Raw genomic sequence first — 20,432 nt, forward strand, 5'->3', positions numbered from 1 at the left:
GGACGAAATTTCTTTATTCCAAACCAGAACAAAGAACTGATTGCATGAACCAAAACAAATCACAATGTGGATATCACTTGTTGCATTTTCCCCTCAGTGTTGCTCATATCTTGTTTTTCTGCAGGCTGTCTTGTATCTTCTCAGTTAATGCTTTGTCTTCTGGTGTTCACATGATTGTGGATGTCAGAATAGTGGGGGCCTTATTTTTACTTTTTGGTCATCTTTCTCCTCACTGCTTGTGTTTCCTGCTGTTTGTCCATTCACTATTAATAACTTTTTTCTTTACTATTCTGGTGGTCTTTCTTCTTCCTATCACATGAATTTTGTGGTCTTTTTGTTTGTGTGATTCTAGGATTTTGTTACTAAATTCACTCTTATTTTCCCCTTTGACTTATTTTTTGTCCTCTATGTACTTCATTGCTTCTATACTGCTGTATGAGATTGGTGGAAGGGTTGCTTTTGCATAATAAATACGTTTATTTTCTTGAAAATCCCTCTTAATTTTTCTTATTTAAGAAATATTGTCCTTTTCTGCTTTAAGTCTAGAATTGTACACTTTTCTTATGCTTTCCTTACTTCATTTGGGTTTTACATTGTCCTTGTGTAGCTTACGTAAATAGATGATACTTAAAGTATTATTTTCTGATTGGTTTAAATAATCCTTTCTAGTGGTCTACATTTGATTTTTTTTTAACTCTTTGGTTCTTACAAAGAAATAAATTTTTTTTAATTGCAGCAAGTTTTTTCCTTTTTAGTTGACGCTTGCTATATTTGAAGCAGTTTACCATGTCTTTGCAATAGGAGGTAGAGAAAGGAGAATCTGAAATAAATAAACTCTTTTATTTATTCACTTAATATTTCTAAGCTCCCAGTGTTCTGCAGTTATGATAAGACTTAGTAAAGATTTGACTTGTATCAGTCTACTTGCCTGCAGAGCCTTTTCAGGAGTTACAGAGTGCAATACATTTGAGGTTAAGTGCAGGTAGTGCGTTTCTTTGTTTTATTTTTAAATCCTTTTCAGGCTTTGCCTACACGGAGAAGTTGAAATATTCTTTGAGTATGCACATGTTACTTTTTCTTAGCCTTTTGTTGGCTAACAGGAGTTTAAACAGTAGACATTTTACACAGTACCCTTGGGCATTTTTCTGTAACTGCAGACAGTGCTGTCAGAGTGGAAGATCCCTTAGAAGCAGACAGCGTTTGCAGGAGTCTTGTGTACTCCTGTCCCAAGATCACAGCTGTGCCTGAACAAATCAAATAATCCAGAAGGGGGCAAGTACAGTGGTTGACGTGTTTTTCTTCCATGTTGTCTTTTGGGCACATGGTGATCTTCACTGTAGCTGGCAGCTGTTTTTTTGAAGTTCTTGAGTCAGTCAGCACACACTGGAACCTCTTAGATGTTGGTATTGGAAAAATCTGTTGTAAAGAGATGATGAAGGAATATGAGCAAAGGAGGCATGGGGGAAGAAAAAGATTTAATAAATATTGATTTTGCAGATAAAGATTGGGAAGACATAAAAAAGATGCCCGAACATTCAACTTTAATGAAAGATTTCCGGAGAAACACGTAAGTCTGCTTTGAGTTGAGCTTTCTTAAGAAAGCATATTTATTTTTCTCTACTACCCTAAATTTCTTGTAGCTCAGATTGTTTTCTGTGTAGATGCCAAGCAAGAACTATGAAATGGTTATGACTTAGACTGTGGGGATGGAAAAACAGAACAAAACTAGGGTTGTTTCATAGTGGTGAGCTTGGCCTGTTTGAGGTAGTGTGAATCAGAAGAGTAGCCAGAGATAAACTGTAAATGCTAAGGTGGCAGGTGTGAAATGAGCAAGACCCCACACACCTCTGAACATTGCTGAGTGTAGTTTGTCACAGCTGGTTCCAAATCTGTGGTACTGATAATTATTTTTCTGTGATAGCTGCATAAAAGGGATCTGATAAGCTTTTACTGTCTCCAGCAAACTGTGTAATTGTCAGGTTTGGTGTCTGGAGTAGCTTATGAAGGCTGAAGAAAATAATGCCTTTCAGTTTTCCTGTCACGTTGCTGGAGTGTAATACCTGCACTTAAGACCCTATGCTGTTGCTTTGTTTCCATGCTGAGGGATTTGAGATTGTACTGTTACATTTCTTGCATCTGCCATGCTATTGCAACCATTTAGAAACCTTATATCTGAGCTTCTCTGCAAAAAGTGAATTCATGAATGTTCTTGTAGCAACCTGTACATTACAGGAGAGTGTTAAGATTGGCTTAGTATTTATCTTCCTGTTTTCTGTTAATAGAAATATACAGAATGAAACTGTACAGTAGTAAAATTGCTAACAGGCAGTTTAAATCCAAGGAATAGTTTGGTGTCTGCATGTGGGTTACAGGTGTGCTTTTTGTGTGATTGTGATGTGGTTTTACAAGCATGTGAGGGAAGTAGATGCATTTCTGTAGTGTTTGAATTATTTTAAGCAATACCTGGTATTGGCATTCCTGTGTGATCTGCCCTAGGTGTTCCTGCTGCAGCAGGGGGGTTGGACTTGATGATCTTTTCATCAAAGAAGATAGGGATAGGACAGGGGCTAATGGTTTTAAACTGAGAGAGGGGAGATTTAGGTTAGATAGTAGGAATAAATTCTTCACTATAAGGGTGGTGAGGAGCTGGAATGGGTTGCCCAGGGAAGTTGTTGATGCCCCATCCCTTTTAAGGCTTTTAAGGCCAGGTTGGACGAGGTTTTGTGCAACCTGGTCTAGTGGTAGGGTTCCCTGCTCATGGTAGAGGGGTTGGAACTATATGATCTTTAAGGTCCCTCCCAACCTGAATGATTCTATTATTCTATCTTCAGAGGTCACTTCCAGCCCCTATGGTTCTATGATTCTGTGATTCTATGATTCTATGGTAGTTTTGTTTTTTCCCTGCTTAGTGGATTAGCAATGGAGACTCAAATAATATTACCAATGTTTCATAGCAACTAAGAGAGCTTTACCCCATCAGATTTGCATATTAGAAGTGTCACATTTTTTCTTTCTCTAGGTATACCAACTGCAGCCTTATCAAATATATGGAAAAACATAAAGTTAAACCAGATAGTAAGGCATTCCACTTGGTAAGTACCTGCATGCATAAGGAATCAAAACAGTCTTGTAAGTTACAGATATTTGAGTTGAGCTGGTGTCAAGTGTTCTGTGGCTAAATTTATAAATATTATACCTTCTTTTATAAATAAAGTTAGGAATAACTGATACTCTCTAATCTGGAAAGTGCAAAAACAGTTTATCCTCTTATGCTGATAAAGAGTCTTGAGTGTCATTCACTGGATTAGTTTCTGTATGGAGTATATCAGAAGTTTTCAATCTAATTCATGTTAAGCTTGTAGTTATATTTGCAGAGTTGCTGCACCTCTTACCCATTTTGCTGCTTTGTTGCATACTTTTAACAGGCTGGTGTTCTATAAAATTATGCAACTGTGTGCATCAGTACTTAACTTTCTAACTCGAGCTTCTTTGAAAACAAACATGTTTCTTGTCACCTACAAAATTGACTTGTGACATAATTGGAGTCTAAAGCTCTCAAAATTAAGCGTATGTTGCTCTACAAAATCCAAAAGCAGCCAATTTATCACTACTGGTGAGTAGCTGAGAAAACTCAGTTCTGCCTATTTAAATCACATGCATTAGATTTTCATGTAGTACCTAGGCAATCTGAGGTAAAATTATTTTCTCTGCAACAACCTGAATAACACAGCCAGAGACTTCATCTTCAAGTAATAAAAGTACTTTTCTCCTTCTTTGATTCCTTAACTTTCTTTCTCACTTACTCACCAGTCTTCTGGGTTAACGCCAGGCTCAGGTCACGTGAGTAGTTGAGGCTTTGCTGTGCACCTTGGTGGTCAATGAAAAGGCTTTATCAGAATGAATTAGCTTCTATTATGAGCTGAGCAAGAGGAGCAGAATGGGAGTTTGATTGTGGACCTCTCACTGAACACACTTCTCAGATGCTGCCTCACCCTCTTGTTTTGCTTTGGACCTCCACCCACCTCCCCTTGACAAAAGTGATAGCAAGAGAGCGAGCTTTGCGCGATTGGCAGGGTGTCGGTCAGTGTCACACGAGCTAAAAAGCACAGTATTTAGCAGTGTAGGCATAGCCATGTACTTTTGTATATCCCACAGAAATGGATTGTGAGGGAAGTACTCTTAAGTTCATAGTTAATTAGCTTCTCAGTTTTCTGCTAACTGCTGTCTGTCAGAGCAATTTACTGAAAATCAAATCACTTTTAAAAACCCTGATCGTTCTGAAGTAACATCTTAAAACACTGTTCAGGTGCTGTCAAAAAGGAAGGTTCCTTAGGTTTCCACTTGTGTTATTTGAGGTGAGGCAGAACTACAGATTAATTAATGTCTTGGGCCCCTCCACCAGAACCTGAGCAGATTCAATTAATCTCTTGGTACTGGGTCTTCCAGAAGTACTCCAAGATCTTGCTCTTCCACACCCTGTGTGGATTACAAATCTATTTATGTGTACTATTGTAAAATATGCCAAAACTAATAATTCCAGAACTAGTAAATCCAGATATTGTTGTCATTGCCAAAAAATAAATGTTTTGATTTCTCAGATTAACCAGAATTTTTTCCCCTTTGCTGATATTCATGCGTATTTTCCTTTTTCACATGCAGAGCTGATACGTTAACGTGAGGCAACTTTAGCCCCATCCTGCTTTAGCAGCTTACTTTGCCCCCCTTTCTGGATTTTTTTTCTTTCTTACTTGTTTATGCCCAAGAAAGTGGGTACATAGCTGCTGCTCCTGGTTAATTAAGTGATACTTCATTTTCCATTTGGTTACTTTGGTTCCAATGAACTGCAGTGATTGTCCCAGTCACTGATGTTTTGTAAAGTTTACTGCATATTTTATGTCATTCAGCCAGATGATATTTTAATTGAACACTTTTTAAAATAGAAAATACTTGAATAATAAATCAAATATTGACTTCTGTTGACCTGAACAAAGGGGCAAAATTAGGAGTTTGTTCCCCTGTGGGATAATGGTTATGCAATCATTAAACTTACTTGTGGTTTCTGTTTTCTGTTGCTGATTATGACCAAGTTTGCTCACATCTTGTCAGCATGTGACAGACAGATTTATAAACTAATTGCCAGAAATGATGCCAGAATTTTGCAATGTTTTTTCATTGTGATGTTCTTCAGCATTTTGGCAGATCTTTCTCATTTTTTTCCTTCCCCTTTTCTGGCTCCTGGGATTGCTTTTTGAGCTGTTTGAGAGAACAAGAATTGTTCTTTTCAGACTGATATGCTACAAAGACTACATGCAGACTCAGAGAGCTAAAAAAAACTTATTTGTCCTTGTTGATGATGTGAAAAACAAAACTGGATTGGTGATAATACATATTTATGCTCTAACCATGCCATTAAAACTGGAGGCTGAGGGGAGAAAATGCACTTTCCTAAGTTTAGCTATCTGCATCAGAAGGTGAATTTAATCCCATGAGAAGTATGAATAGCAAATGTAAAATTAATAAGTGCATATGTAGTCTCTACATATCTGGTTAGCCCCCCGGTACCGGCTTGCGGCAGACCCATCATAGAAAAAAGCTATAGGATGGAAGGTAGTATTTTTTTAAAGATAATTTCTTTTTACAATATGTCGTGGTGTAGTTTTGCCTTGGACACTGTATCCTATGGTGAAACATGAAGACTCGCTATTTTAATTTTTCTGTGTGGCATCTGAGGGCTCTTACTCTGCCCATATATGTATTGCTTGTCCAGCACAGCTGTTTTCCAGAAAACTACTGGGTGGATGAGGAGAAGTATATGTGTCTACACCAGACCTTTGGAGTAAGACACACTTATTTTAGAATGCACCACTGCAGTTCAGTACTAGACTTAAATAAAATCATTTTGGTCTGCTGTTCCTAAAACAGAGGAAAATCTTCAGGCCCGTGGAGACTGCATGTTTCTAGTGTGTTTTTTGTTGAAACTCACTGTTGAGATTCAATGATGGTGACAAATGTATAAAGTCCAGCCAGCTTCTGAAATGTTTACATAAGTGCAAAATGAGAGTGGAAGAGAAAAAACAGTACAGTCAATAAAAAAGGTTTTACAATTATCTTTCTGTCTTTTATGTTGTCCCGTATTTAAACTTCATGTCTGTTACTGATATTTGAAGTTACTGAAGAGGAGTTCTTGACTATGTATCCTAAGTATTTAATGGTGTGTCCATCTAAGTAAGAATATTTGTAACTTTTTGTATCAGTTTTTCACTTGGCTTTGGCTAGGTCAATTTTATTTTCTTTTCATCTGTGTATTATCTTAAGATTTTTGCTCTGCTGTTACTGAAACATCTTGGATGCCTTTCTTTTAAAGTTGGGCATCAGGCAGCAAACACCTTGTGTGCTTCTTAGCCCTCAGTTAACACTTCCCTTCAGAGTCAGCGATGCATTCTCGGAGGGTAGGGATTTGCTGGATTTTTAATTGAACTGAGTTCAACTGTTTTGTAAAACATTATGATTTGCCTTGTCTCCTGCGTATTTATACTTTGTGGTCATTTTCATTGTCTGTAACCAACACGGGCATTTTGGAAAGATTTTTTTTTTCCATGTAGTTAATACCTGATTTGTCAGGTATTGTTGTGAAGGTCTTAACGCTGATGGTGGAACAGCACTCAGACTAGATATGCTTACAGAGGAGGCAGCTTATTTTGTATCATATCATTTTGTATTTTGTACTGTAAAAAAAATGAACAAAAATTTGATATTGCACATAACTGCTCTTTTGAAGAGCAGGTAGCACACAGCAGGTGTGTCTGAGCTCCACAGACACATACGCAAGCGGGTGATAAAACGTTATCTGGCCAGGTGGGTTTTTTGGGCGTGCTGATTGCTACTTTGCTTTACATCATAAAGACTTTCTAAGGAGTGATTTCATGTAACATCTTTAAAATACTATGGATGACATAGTACTGATGGAGGTGTACTAATATGAAAATACTAAATGAGCAATAACAGACACAGAATCACTTTTGTGTGTTCATTGCTAAGAATTACTTGAATTTAGATGGATATTATGTTGCTTCCTGTTACGTGCAGGGTAGTTCAAGAAACCAGGCTAAATATATTCATATTAAGTCATAGTGTGGGAGGTGAACAGACCATTAAAGACAGAAGGACTTGGAGGTACTAGAGGATGAGAAGCTCAACATGAGCCAGCAATGTGCCGTCACAGCTCAGAACTGTATCCTGGGCTGTGTGACCAGCAGATTGAGGGAGGTGATTCTGCCCCTCTACTCTGCTCTTGTGAGACCCCACGTGGAGTACTGTGTCCAGTTCTGGAGTCATCAGCACAGAAAAGATGCGGAGCTGTTGGAGCAGTTCAGAGGAGGGTCACAAAGATGATCAGAGGGCTGGAACACCTCTCCTATGAGGAAAGGCTGAGAGGGTTGGAGCTGTTCAGTCTGGGAAAGAAGGTTCCAGGGAGACTTCTTTAGTGGTCTTCCAGTACTTAAAGGGGGCCTTAAAGAAAGATGAGGACAAACTTTTTAGCAGGGCCTGTAGTGATAGGAAAAGGGGTAATGATTTGAAATGAAAAGAGGGTAGATTTAGACTAGATATAAGAAAGAAATTTTTTACAGTGAGGGTGGTGAGACACTGGCACAGGTTGCTCAGAGAGTGGTAGGTGCCCCATTCCTGGAAACATTCAAGGCCAGGTTGGATGGAGCTTTGAGCAACCTGATCTAGTTGAAGATGTCCTTGCTCATTGCAGGGGGGATGACCTTGAAATGTTCCTTTCAACCCAAACCAGTCTGTTTCTATGATTAAAATTCCTCATACGTTGTGGAAACTATTTGAATGTTTTTGTTAGCATTTTTGTAATTGGAACTGAGTGTCTTGGACTTTGCAAGTGAAAATAGGTGTTCCTCAATGGGAAATTACTATTTTAACAAGAGAGAAAGAATAATGTGGTTATGCCATTTATGGTTAGGGTTTTAAGTTCAGATGCCTTTGTATCAGCTCATCTTTGAGGGATAATACAGTAGAGTTTTCATAAATGGTTTTAGTAATGCATGGCTTTTTTGTCTTTTATTTTTGAAGCTTCAGAAATTGCTCACTATGGATCCAATAAAGAGAATTACCTCAGAACAGGCTATGCAGGATCCCTATTTCTTAGAAGATCCTCTTCCCACATCTGAGTAAGTGGTCAGTTTATTAACCTATCTGCACATCCAGAGATGCTTTAAAACTTAGTGCTTTCTCTCTACCATAAGTATGTTTGTGAATATTAAGCTTAATACTTACTGTCTAACAACCAAAGAAAGCTATAACCACTAAAATGCCATTTGTGGTTTTTAAAATTAAGTAGCATTCTTATTAATCTCTTGCTTTATGGAACTTTGATCCTATTAGTCACAACACTAATCTCGTTATTCACTGACAGGTCGATTATGCATGCTACAGATCTTTGTAGACAACTGCTAAGTGCCTGCAGGTCCACTTCTCTGCTCCAGAATGCCAGATGACACTAATTAGTTTACATATTTCTGTCTTGGGCTTTGTTGTAAATTCAGTGGGTGGGGGAAGTCAACTTTGTGTCTCTGTGCTGTCGTCCTTAACAAATTACATCAATTTTCTGTAGACACTCCTGCTTTTTTGTTTGCACAGGGAGATTTACAAAAGGAAGAAAAATTAGGGACAGTTAATTGATTTTGTTAAAAATTAAGCTCCCCTCTTAAAAGAATAGCCAGTAAGCATGACCATACACCTTTTTAGGAAAGCTATTAGTTCATTCTATTTATGATTCTCTACCATTATCTAGAGTAGAATGTATAAAATATGGTATGTATATATGTAAGCAATTAATTAAAAATGAAGTTATTTCACTAAAACCTACTGGATTATTTATAACAGCTCCTGACTATGATTTAATGCTGTCATGTGAATTATTTATGTTTGCAAAAACTGCTTTTAGGATCTTGTTTGGCTCTTTTATCAACTTTAGACTGGCATTTTAATGTGAATTCACAATAAGTAAAGCTAACAGAGACTTCATTATAAACAGGTTTTACGGATTAAGGGCAGGTAAATATTAGCTTGCACTAGCAGTAGCAAATTCATGTGGACCATGAGATATGAATTGACAGATGAAATGTCTAGTTATTTTTGAATTTTGGTTCAGATGGTTTTCTTAGTACTCAGTGGAGTTTCCAGGAGTATTTTAAGTTACTCCTGAGACTGAATTACACAACAGCTGGATTAAGATAGTGTTTTGTGCCATTGTGGATATCTAACAGGTGGTATACATTTCCAGCCACCAGTTTGGTCATCAGTTACCAGAAACCATCAATACTAATAGGAGTTTAAATGAGTGTGTAAGAAGATCAAAAAATAAGTGTGAATAGGTTTACTAAGTTTAGAATATATGAAAGTAAGACAGGGAAAACTTCCTAATCAGTTACAGGTATTAGATTTAGGCAACTTAAACCTAGCGTGGGAAGTATGAAACTTACAGGTCTAACCCTCCTGTTCAAAAACAGTGATAAAGAGACTTTTTTGGGGGGCAGTGTTTTTGCAGGTTGTCAAATCCCTTACCCAAAACGGGAATTTTTAACAGAAGAAGAACCAGATGATAAAGGAGACAAAGTAAGTACTGGAAGAACAGTATCATCATGCTTTACTGGCTTTCACACTATTTCCTGTTTTCATGTTATTTCATGTACTGCTTTTGAGTTGAAATTTTTCTTTGTGTTTAAACAATTGAGAAGAACCAGCAGCAGCAGCAGGGCAATAACCATACTAATGGAACTGGTCATCCAGGGAACCAAGACAACAGTCACACGCAGGGACCCCCACTGAAAAAAGTGAGAGTTGTTCCTCCTACCACTACCTCAGGTGGACTTATTATGACCTCAGACTATCAGGTATTTGTTCTGCTTATACATTGTGAATTTGTTTCTCATGTGTACAGAAATGTTTCTTTAAGCTAAGGAAGTATTTTTGTAAATGTCACTGTATTGACTGGAGGCTTTTTGCGTCTTTTAGATCTGTTTGTTGTTTTGCCTGTAAATTGATACACTGATGCTCTTCAGTTTAGCAATAAGGAGACTAGGATCAGAGATTATTACAATTACAAATGTATTGCCTTCATAATAGGAAATACTGATCGTGGACCAGGAGCCTTTTGTTCTGTCACCTAAAAATGCCATTCCTTATTTGAGCAAGCCTGTAATGGTAGGAGGCAAAGGATAGCACAGAAAACAAGTGGTGAAATAAGAAACTGAACAAGAGTGTTAGTTGGGCAAGTGGGTGGGAATGCAGTATTTTGGATTACAAACAGAAAGACTTGACATAATCCTGTCATAATCTCTGTTTTGAAGACCAAGGGAGACTCCTGGTTGAGTAAGCCCAGTATTACAGATCTGAAGAGACAGGTGAGATGGTGGCATTCGATGAGTGAGGAAGATGAGGAGCAGTGTATGAAAAAAGCTTGAGGAAAATCTGAAAACTGTGTTCTAGCCTTCTTGCATTTGAGCTTGTGGTCAAACATTCAGATTTCAGAAGAGTCTTGAGCAGAAGAATATCTGAGAGTCATTCCAGGGAATGATACCCTAGTTTGTGGGTCTGGATGAGGTTACTCCTGGAGGATGGGGAGAAGAGACTTAAGGACAGAATCTTTAGTTGATGCAAGCTAAGAAATTACAAAAGAGGAGCAAGGAAGACTTCAAATGGTGTGCGTAGGAGCAGTTAGAGAGGTGGCAGATTTTGGATGCCTGGGGAAGAGAAGATTTCAAGAGGAGGCATGCTGGTGGAAATGTTAGCCTGCAGGGACTGTTACATACTGGTTCACATAGAATGCATAGTACAGAAGGCAAATTGGAAGAGAGCCATGGATGAAATAAAAAGATGGGGAAGTCAGAAATTACTGATGATGTTTTCAGTCAAAGATTAATATCTACATCTGAGACCCTGCTGTTAGAAACACACTTAGCTATGCTTGTATTCTATAGCAAAATTTAGGGAGGGTTGAAGAAGGATGTCAATAAAAGTGCTGCTGTCAACTTGCTTATCAGTTTGACAGTGTTTCTCCATAAACACCAATGGACTTTGAAATCTTGCATTTCTGAGTTTGTTCCTGAGAGTACCAGCTATCTTCAAAAGCTGCTTGGGAGCATTACCCTTACCCTTACAGCATTGGCCAAAACTTTAAAGTACTAAAAAACGTAAAATAAGGTCATTTTCAGGAGCTCTATTGTGAGACCCTTTATGTAGTCCTCAAAGTTCCTTTGCTCAGGATATCAATAGCATATCAGTTTTCAAGTAATTCGCCTTGAACAATGTAAATTTTTAGAGCTGTTTGAAGCAGTGATCAGCCTTAGCTACAGTGTGCAGTGTGGGATGGCTCTAGGTATAAACACCATCGTTCTTTTAATTGGATTATGCATCACAGACCACTCTCTTACATGAGATCCATCCCTTTCCATTTGGCAATCTGCAGCCAATCACTGTTTTGGCCTTTTAGCTGGCTCTTTCTACCACTTTTTCTCTGTGTATATATTTAAGAAGGCAAATGCAGATGAAAAATCTCCATCTTCCCCTCATGCTGAGTCATATCTAAGGAGACTGACACGGAGGTTGCATGTTCTGTGTCAGGGAGCCCCATTTACATGCCCTGATTAAATGCCCTTCACCTCGTTTTGCTGCAGCTTGGCATTTTCAGCAAACTTCAGTTTCCACTTGTGTGAGCAAGAGCTGAGGTTTGCGTGTTGAGAAGTCAGAAGACTCAAATTGCCTCAGCATGAGCTGATGCTGGCTTGTTTTCAGCTCATCCTCATCAAAATTTTTGTGCACTCAGATACCCATCCCAGGATTGTAGCTGGGGACAGCCCTTATCAACAAACATAATTTCAGAATAGCTTTGCCTTAAGATAGTGATAACAGCTACCTTGCTATCTTAGGAGCTCTTACTGGTAACTTGGCTGTTCCTGACTAATCTTTTTCCTGTCTCTCTAGGAGGCAAAATGCCTGGTTTTTAAAAGTAGATAAAAAAAAATCTTCCCCCCAGTCTTGCAAGAAGTTTTTTTTTCTGATTAAGGGACCTGGAAAATAGGTAATCAAAGAGAGGAGACCTGAACTTGATGGCAGTAGAACTTAAAAAGCACTTAAAAGCTACCTACTGGTGGTTTCAGGTCTCCCTGAAAAAAATTCCTCACATTTTTTGCTTCTGATCCTGCAACTTGAGGAAATGGCAAACAAATATTACAATGCAGCCCTCTGTTTCAATCAAACACCTGTTCCTTTGTTCTTCGTTTAATTTGCTCAAGTTCCCCATATAAAGCCTGTGAAGAAGGATTGCCATCTCCTGGGCAAGGCATACTAAGACAGTTTCTCCATGCACTCAGAAGTCAAATTACTTTCTGCAGAGCAAGTTGACCTTGTATCCTTTCCTGTCATGCATAAAATAGTAGGCACATGGCACACAGACTTCCTTGCCTTCTCATTTAAATCTGCAGTGTGACACTTCCAAAGGCAATGTGACTAAATAGGCTGGAGCAGTTCCACTACTTCAAGCTTTTGCTTGTCATAACCCTCTGGGTGCTTAATGGCACTTACAAAGGACTGGATATTTACATATGTTCTTAAACAAAGCTATTTATTGTACTGGGAGTCATGAAAGAGTCTGGTGGTTTTTAATTGACTCCATCTTACAGTCAGAGCTGTTTTAGAAGTCAGCATGCAGAAGGTGTTTACAATTTACATGATTGGTCAGTTTTTAAATGGTTAAACTTGTGATAGTTCCCTACATACAGGAGCCATGCTTGGGCACAAAGAGCATTCAGGGATTTTAGCTCTCTGAAGTACATCCTAGATTTGTTACATGGTGAAGGGTGACCCAGAACTGTGGTGTGCTTCTGTTGACAAGTGACTTAGTCCATCTCTCAAGACTGAAGGCACATGTCACAAAAGCTCAGTCACTCTGTTAACGGTGCAGTTCAGCAGTGCTGGTTTGTTCCCTCTGGCATTAAGTGCTGGTCCAGCCATTTCTGTCACTTTACACCCCAAGAGAATTAGCTTAGTCCTGTGAGCTTATGGTAACAAGTAGAGTTTGCCTTTTTATTTCTGCAATCATCTCGGCATCCTGGTTATAGCTTCTGTTCTAAATGCTGAATGGCAGGAAAAAATGGAGTGGTTATTTATTGTTTTATGTTGCAACTGATAAATTCTGTAAAGCTATTTTAATATTTTACTTTTTCAGGATGTTAGGTTACCATAGTTTTGCATATTTAGGTCTCGATAGCAATACCCTAGTCCTGGCATAGTCACCTTTGAGAAGTTTCAAGACCTTTACTTGAAGCTGCTTTTGCCACAAATACTGATTATCATGCAATATGAAGAGTTCAGAAGTTACAGAGCAGTTTTTAAACACTGCAGAATTTGTGTGTGTGTAAATCTTAAAATAAATGTAAAACAGCACAGTAACGTACCAAAGTTTTGTTATTTTAATTAAAAGTTAAATTCTGCTAAATGATCGTATGCTTAGATTGAAAATCTCACATGCAGTCCTTTTTTTCTTTGTGATGCACAGCATGTAAATAACTTTCAGCTTATAATTGAAGTAGGCAGTTGCTGGTTTGCTCAGAGCTTCTTGCAATGATGAATGCTTCACTCAATAAGTAATTGTAGAAAGGGGCCTCCGGAGACCTTCTAGCCCAGTCTCCCACTTGAAGCAGGACTCTTGCTAATGCTAATTCAGGTCAGCCATGGCTTTGTTTTGCTGAGTCTTTAAAAACTCCATAGATGGAGACTTCATAGCCTCTCTGGGCAAGTTCTTCTAGTGCTATTCTGGCCTCTTTGTGATTTCCTCACACACTCGTCCTCTCTCTCCCCTCTCTACCTACTCCCTGCCAGTGTCCAACCTGAACCTCCCAAGTCACAACCTGTGGCTATTTCCCCCTGAAATAGCTGGTTTCTCTGAGAAGTGTGAAGCTGTTCCATAGCTCTCCTTCAAATATTTGTAAGGCTGCTGCTAGATGACACCTTAGCCTAACTAATCACAGCTCTCTCAGCATTTACTCCTAGGTCATACAGAAGGGTGGCAAATGCACCCTGTGTATAGGAATATCTCCAGAATAGTGCAGAGTGGCTCACCAGTGGTAGGATGCACCATTTGGGCCTCCACTGCAACACACCTTCTTGTGTGTTGAGCAAGGGGAGAAGACCACTGCCATGAGTGGTGTTAGCCTGGTGTAACATGCAGGTGTGTGTACCACAGCCATCTGCAGGGTTGGCTGGAGGTTTGACTGTGCTGGATGTAGATTCACAGGAGGTATTTGGGATGGACAGCTGCAGGGTGGTCACTGTCACTTTCTTATCTGGTATTCCTGATGTTCGTACCTGCATCTGCTGTAATCAGACTAAGTGAAAGGAAGCCTGGAAGTGAAGCTGAGTTGAGACTGTGTGTGCTTGGTACCTCTTGAAGAAACAAATCAGTACGTGACAGTGTCTTGCAATGTACGCGTTACAAAGGATTGTGTTTCCTCTGCTTTTACCCCTCTGCAGCGTTCCAACCCCCACGCTGCCTACCCCAACCCCGGACCAAGCACATCCCAGCCCCAGAGCAGCATGGGTTACTCAGCTACCTCCCAGCAGCCGCCACAGTACTCGCACCAGACGCACCGGTACTGAGCTGCAGCCCCAGCGTCCATGCACTGTTGCTGATGCTGCAGGACTGGCCCTGCCTGCCTGCAACCCGGCCTGGGCCACGGGATGCCCTCTACAACCACCCCTCCAACCCGGCCGGTCGCCACGACCCACCCCCTTCCACAGAGCGGAGCAGTGGCTCCCAAATTGTACCTGTTGGGGTTAGACTTGAAGAGAAAGTGCTAGCACGGTTTGTGTTGTGGATATGCTACTTCCATAGTTTACTTGACATGGTTCAGACTGATCGATGCATTTTTTTTCAGTGACAGTCTGTAGCAGTTGAAGCTGTGAAATGTGCTAGGGGCAAGCATTTTTGTTGTCGTATGTGGTGAATTCTCTTGATGTAACAACTTTATCTGACCAATAATACACAACATCTTTGAACTGGTACTTGAAGCATACACTATATGTTACCATGGCAAAAAAGCAAACTAACCGTGACTCCGATTGAGACAATTTTGATAGATGTTTATTTTTAGTGACTTTTGTGGGTTGGCTCATTTTCCACTTAGATCAAATGTTTTATGACCGACATGATTGCTATGATGAGGGTTTGGTTTTTTTTAAGGACATGAAAACATTTGTATTTTTTTCCAGCAATTACAAGTGTCCCAAAGATTTATTTCCAACATATTTTGTTTTGTTTTTAAATCTATGACTTGACTGGTATTAAAGCTGCTATTTGATAGTAAAATAATTATGTTGTCATTGATATAAACATGTTTGGTTCAGCAAACAAACGAAAATGATTGTCATAGACAGTGTTCTATTTTTTTTTCCTGTTGGTGTTAATGATTTGTGAGCATGCTTTGGGATTTAAAAAGCATGAATGATATTTCCTAAAAAGGTTTGGCATCCATTCAGATATTTCGTCATGATTTTGAGAACCAGCTTGGTGTAGTGGATTTTAAATTTTGTTCAGTTAGTTGTTTTCTTTTTTAATGTTCACACATTGTTTAGGGGTGCCATTCCTACAGCAGAGGATCAAGGTGTTAGGAAAGCCTTAGAGTTTATGAGGAAAAACTTACATACAATGTACTGTATCAAACTATTTTACATGAATGACGCAAGTATTCTGAATAAAAAAAAAAATCAAACATTGTTAAAACAAGGTGTTATGTAATAAATTTATTTTTCATAAATCTGCATATGACCTTCGCCTGTATTCCTTTTTATCAACACCACCATCCTGCTCCCCCATCATACATCTCTGTCTGGTTGTGTCCTGAGAAAGTGTCTAACATGGATTTTTCTTGCAAGTGGACAGGCTTCCCTTAACTGTTGTGAAGGATTTTTTTTTTTTTTTTTTTTAAATAGCAGGAAAAGCCAGTGCCTTGGTAAAATGTCATTACCCTAGTTGCATACATGTACCTGATCAGCTGGAGATACACTGAACGTGGCTTTATTATTATCTACATTTTGTAGATCAGCTGGCTCCTTTTCATCTGCAAAATTTAGAGATGCTCCTGTCTGAATAGTTCTTCTAAGGTTTCTGTTACTCATTTTTCTCTTGGTATCTAATATCACACCATAATTTTATGACAAATATATGCAGGGTTTTTCTCCTGCAAGTGTTTCATGTAGCGTGAGTATCAATTAGTGTGAGTCATTCAGATGCACTGAGCTGCTGATGGGGACAAAAGAAAAGCCAAATTGGTAGCCAGCCTGTAACACAAACCAACATGTGTGAGGTGAAGATGAAATTGTCTGAATGAAATAGAGGTTTAAGTACTCAGGAGACTTAAAACTAAACAAAAAATGTGAGTGCAGTTAATGCTGCTTCAGTAATAATGTCTGATAATCAGATAATTTGACAGGGGTGTTGTCAAAATCTGACTTTCCTTAGTTTCTGGAATAAAAATTAATATATAGGTGGGAGTGCCTTAAATTTCTTTTTGGTTTGTTTTTCAAATGAAAGCCTTTTTTTCATCCTTTTCTTAATTTTTATATATACACTCTGAACTTTCCTGTTTAGTATTTCTAGACTCTTACCAGCTACTGAAATTGTCAGAGTTGGAAGGGACCTCTAGAGATCGTCTAGTCCAACTCCCCTGCTAAAGCAGGATCACCTAGAGCACATTACTCAAGACTGCATCCAGGTGGGTCTTGAATATCTGCAGAGAAGGAGATTCCACAACCTCCCTGGGCAGCCTATTCCAGTGCTCTGTCACCCTCAGAGTAAAGAAGTTTTTTCTCATATTTAAATAGAGTGTGACAAAAGTAACTTCTGGGGCTAAAATACTGTTGGTCTTGATTTTTTCATCTCTTGATGCTTATTCATATTAATGCATAATAGTTAATATTATTTGTATTAATGCAAACCTTATTTGATACCAGTATATTGTGATGTCTCCAATACTTTGTTTAAAAGTAGCAGACTGGCTTTAATTTTGTTTTTGCAAAGGGAAATGCGCCCAACTGACAAAAAAAACTCTTGCCATTAGTTTGCACTTGAATTTAATTTTCCTGTTAAGAAGGTATTTGAGATGGAGACACAGCTGATCAACTTATTATAATAAAACTAAATTATATTTACATTTAGTTCTAAATAGCCTGCTACTCCGTTTGCAGTAATTTCATTCATTCTACTCCATTTTTAGTAGACATATTGCAGATTACCTTAACAGACTGAGCTCCTACAGGGAAGTGAAGTTTTAATATTTGACTTGTTCTGGTGTCTGAGTCAGCTGGTCCTTTGGGAGAAGGATTTTTTGGGTTTCTTTCTCTAGAACTGCAGAAAGAAAAGGTTTTTCAGTGCTTGGTATAACCTCTGGTACCTTCAAGATGGGGTATAATTTTATTGCAGATAAAGGTAATCTTGTCATATTAATGATAATTACAAATGATCATCTGCATCAAGTAAGTTTTTTAATACTGGTTTAGGAATACTGAGGGCAAGGCTCTGAATGACTATCCTGAATTGTTAAAAAAAAATAAAATAATCCTGTTCCTTTTTTCCTCTGTGCTTTTTAGGTGAGGGTCACTGAAAGGGGAGGAGAAAGAAAGCACCTTTGAGAACATTTCCTAGAGCAGTTGTAGATTCCCATGAGGGAGCTGGCAGCTTGGGATGCAGCGGCCAGTGTATGAGCTGAGCCTCTTTCCTCGCCTCTCTCAGCTCTTGTTACTAGGCTCAAGGACTTCAAAGCTTTTCATTTTTCACCAACTGTTATCTGGACCAAGCTGAGTGAATTCCAAATAGCTGGAGTCTGGGAGCCTGTCTTTGTTGCTATGATTAAAGAACACATTGTTTTTCTAGAATAGGCTTATGTTGAAAATGGGCTACAAGCTTAACTTAACTTGATTGTGAGGATAAATGTGCTGTGCACTTTCACCTTGGCATTCCCAGCAAGCCTAGCTTGTGGCAGCTCTGAATGCATTGTACTTGATAAGAACCCAGCTTATTTAAGGAGACGTGAGTAAGTTTTGCAGTCATAGAATACCAGGTTGGACGGGACATCAAGGATCATCTGGTCCAACCTTTCTTGGCAAAAATGTGATCTAGACAAGATGGCCCAGCACCCTGTCCCACTGAATCTTAAAAGTCTCCATTGTTGGGGAATTCACCACTTCCCTGGGGAGTTTACTCCAATAGCTGATTTTCTCATGGTGAAAAATTTTCCTCTTCTCTCTAATCAGAATCTTCCAAAAAGGGTTTTGGCATTACTGGTGGGGAAGAGCAGTCTGAGGAAGGAAATGGGACTGATTGTGTCCTTCCCTGTGTATCTATGTAAATCGGAAAGTGCTCACTGAATAGCCTGTGGTAGTGCCCAAGCAATGCCCAGCTGAGGGGCAGGCTGGTGATAGTGCAGGTTTTCCTTCAGCTTCCTTTTTCCTTCTTCTGAAGCCACTGCTGGGCAGTCTCTCCTGGGTCTGGAGTGATTGACCTCAAGGTGGCAAACTCCTTGAGCAGTTAGGTTGGCCTGAGTTGGAGAGGAGTAAACAAAACACATCTCTCAATTCCTTTTTACTTTCTTTATGCAATACTTAATTTATATGGGATTTTTGTTTCCATGCTTTGTTTTCTCTGGGGAGATACTTAATGCAGGTGGCAGGGATGTGCCATTGCCTGTTCAAACACTATTGCAGCCCTTGGTGTCTCTTTTTTGCTGGATGGGCTCCTTTCAAAAAAGAAAAGCAAGTTCCTCTGTGTTCCTTTGCTGAGAGCCATCGGCGTCCCAAATGTCTCATCAGCTACCATGCCCGTGGTAGCTTTGCACAAAGCTTTCTCCACAACATGGAGCAGGTATTTCTGTGAGACTGACCACTAGGATATTATTTTATCAAGTATTATTTTATTAAATGTTGTCAATTCTTGTCTTCCAACTGAAACAAGAAGATGACGGTATAGGAGACAGCAAAGCATGAGTGGAGTGTGTGTGAAGCATGCAGGAGTTAGCCATGTCACACGAGATGGCCTTAAGGCTCTGTCAGCAAAGATCTTGGAAGCTGTTCCTATCTTTTTCACATTGCTCTACATCTCTTGCCTGTTCAGAACCCATCAGAGGTGGCAGCTAGTGAGAACAAAGGTTGGAGTCAGTTGCAACTGAAGGTTTTATGTGAAGAAATTACTTGTGCTGTTCCCTGGAGTCCATTGATTTCTTTCTAAAATTGCTCTTTAAACGATAAGCATCTCCTGTTGTATGTCCCCCACCCCATCCTGGCTTCCCTACAAGGCAAGCTGTAATCTCTGCCTTTCATGTATAATGGCTGTTGATTTTATGAGCATGGTTAAGCAGTTTGCCTGCCACCGTCTGGGATAATGGCAGTGGGAGGGAGCCTGCAGGATCTCTTATTTGTTACTGTGTATCAGAAAAGAAAGACAGATTATTTCTTGGAGCCAGTGGGAAGTTGCAGACCTGCCATTTGGACTAAATGTTGAGCCTATTTTCTGCAGAAGGACTGAGTAGTGTGGAGCTCCCTACATGCTATTTTAGTTACACCCCTAAATAGAGCAGCCCTTTTTTGTTGGGTAGTGCATCTGTCTCAGCATCTTCCTCCAGGCTGAGTGGTTTCAGTGCTTCAGGATGCCAGTTCTGAGACAGTTTAATAGCTAGTGTCCCTTGAGACCAAGGCAGATGAGCTTAATTCAGTGTAATTTGCTTGTCACAGCTATGGATAAAGAACACTTCATGAAATGGTGTGTCAGACATCTGAATGACAGGCATGTACAAACTGCTCAAGCAGTAGAAGAGGTAGTGGGAAAAGGTGCTTGCATTTTGAAAGCAAAACAGAAACAAATCTGTTCCTCCCATCAGGACTCGTGATAAGTTTCTCTGCTTGAGGATTTTGAGCAGCCTTTATCTTGGTGGATGGCTTGAATGTTGGCAGAAAGCAGTTCTCTCCAGAGGACTGTCTTTAGAAAAAAGGATCCTGTGCTGTAGACCTTGGCACTAGCACTGACTTCGATGAAGCCGTTGCCCTAGGGTGGTGCACACCAGCTCCAGCCCAGGGTGGGAACCTGGACAAGCTCCATCACTGCTCTTTTCAGCCTGCCAGGATTAGGGTGTCTTTCCTTGGCCCTCCCTCTCCATTTCTGGTTTTACTTAGGTGGGCTGGGTACTCCACCTGAGCCAGGTGAGATGGAGAAGGAGCTGGTTCAGAAGTGCTTGTTATTTAAGCAGCACAGCACATCTTGGTATGTAACCCATAACAAGATGCCCACAGAAGCACCAATGATAGCCTTTACAGCATCCACTTCAAGGAAATGTTTCTATTTCCTGAGCCTGGGATGTGGGAAGGCCACC

The 20,432-nt window shown here is 39.6% G+C and overlaps 1 protein-coding gene across 7 annotated transcripts in view; it reads left to right on the forward strand.

Moving 5' to 3' along the window:
- Positions 1-15,836, forward strand: part of CDK8 (cyclin dependent kinase 8) — a 79,832-nt gene extending 63,996 nt beyond the window's left edge. For 4 of the 7 annotated variants that reach the window (XM_051617934.1, XM_051617952.1, XM_051617979.1 and 1 more), the window contains 6 exons: positions 1,498-1,567; positions 3,020-3,092; positions 8,089-8,186; positions 9,555-9,633; positions 9,753-9,911; positions 14,548-15,836. In XM_051617934.1, coding sequence (XP_051473894.1) covers positions 1,498-1,567; positions 3,020-3,092; positions 8,089-8,186; positions 9,555-9,633; positions 9,753-9,911; positions 14,548-14,673 — 605 coding nt within the window. In that variant the 3' untranslated portion in view covers positions 14,674-15,836. The remainder of the gene's footprint in view (positions 1-1,497; positions 1,568-3,019; positions 3,093-8,088; positions 8,187-9,554; positions 9,634-9,752; positions 9,912-14,547) is intronic. The other 3 variants (XM_051617942.1, XR_007889359.1, XR_007889360.1) reach the window with 3 other exon arrangements.
- The last annotated feature ends 4,596 nt before the right edge of the window (positions 15,837-20,432 follow it).

The sequence above is a fragment of the Apus apus genome, chromosome 1 (genome assembly GCF_020740795.1).
Source record: "Apus apus isolate bApuApu2 chromosome 1, bApuApu2.pri.cur, whole genome shotgun sequence".
Lineage (NCBI taxonomy): Eukaryota > Metazoa > Chordata > Aves > Apodiformes > Apodidae > Apus > Apus apus.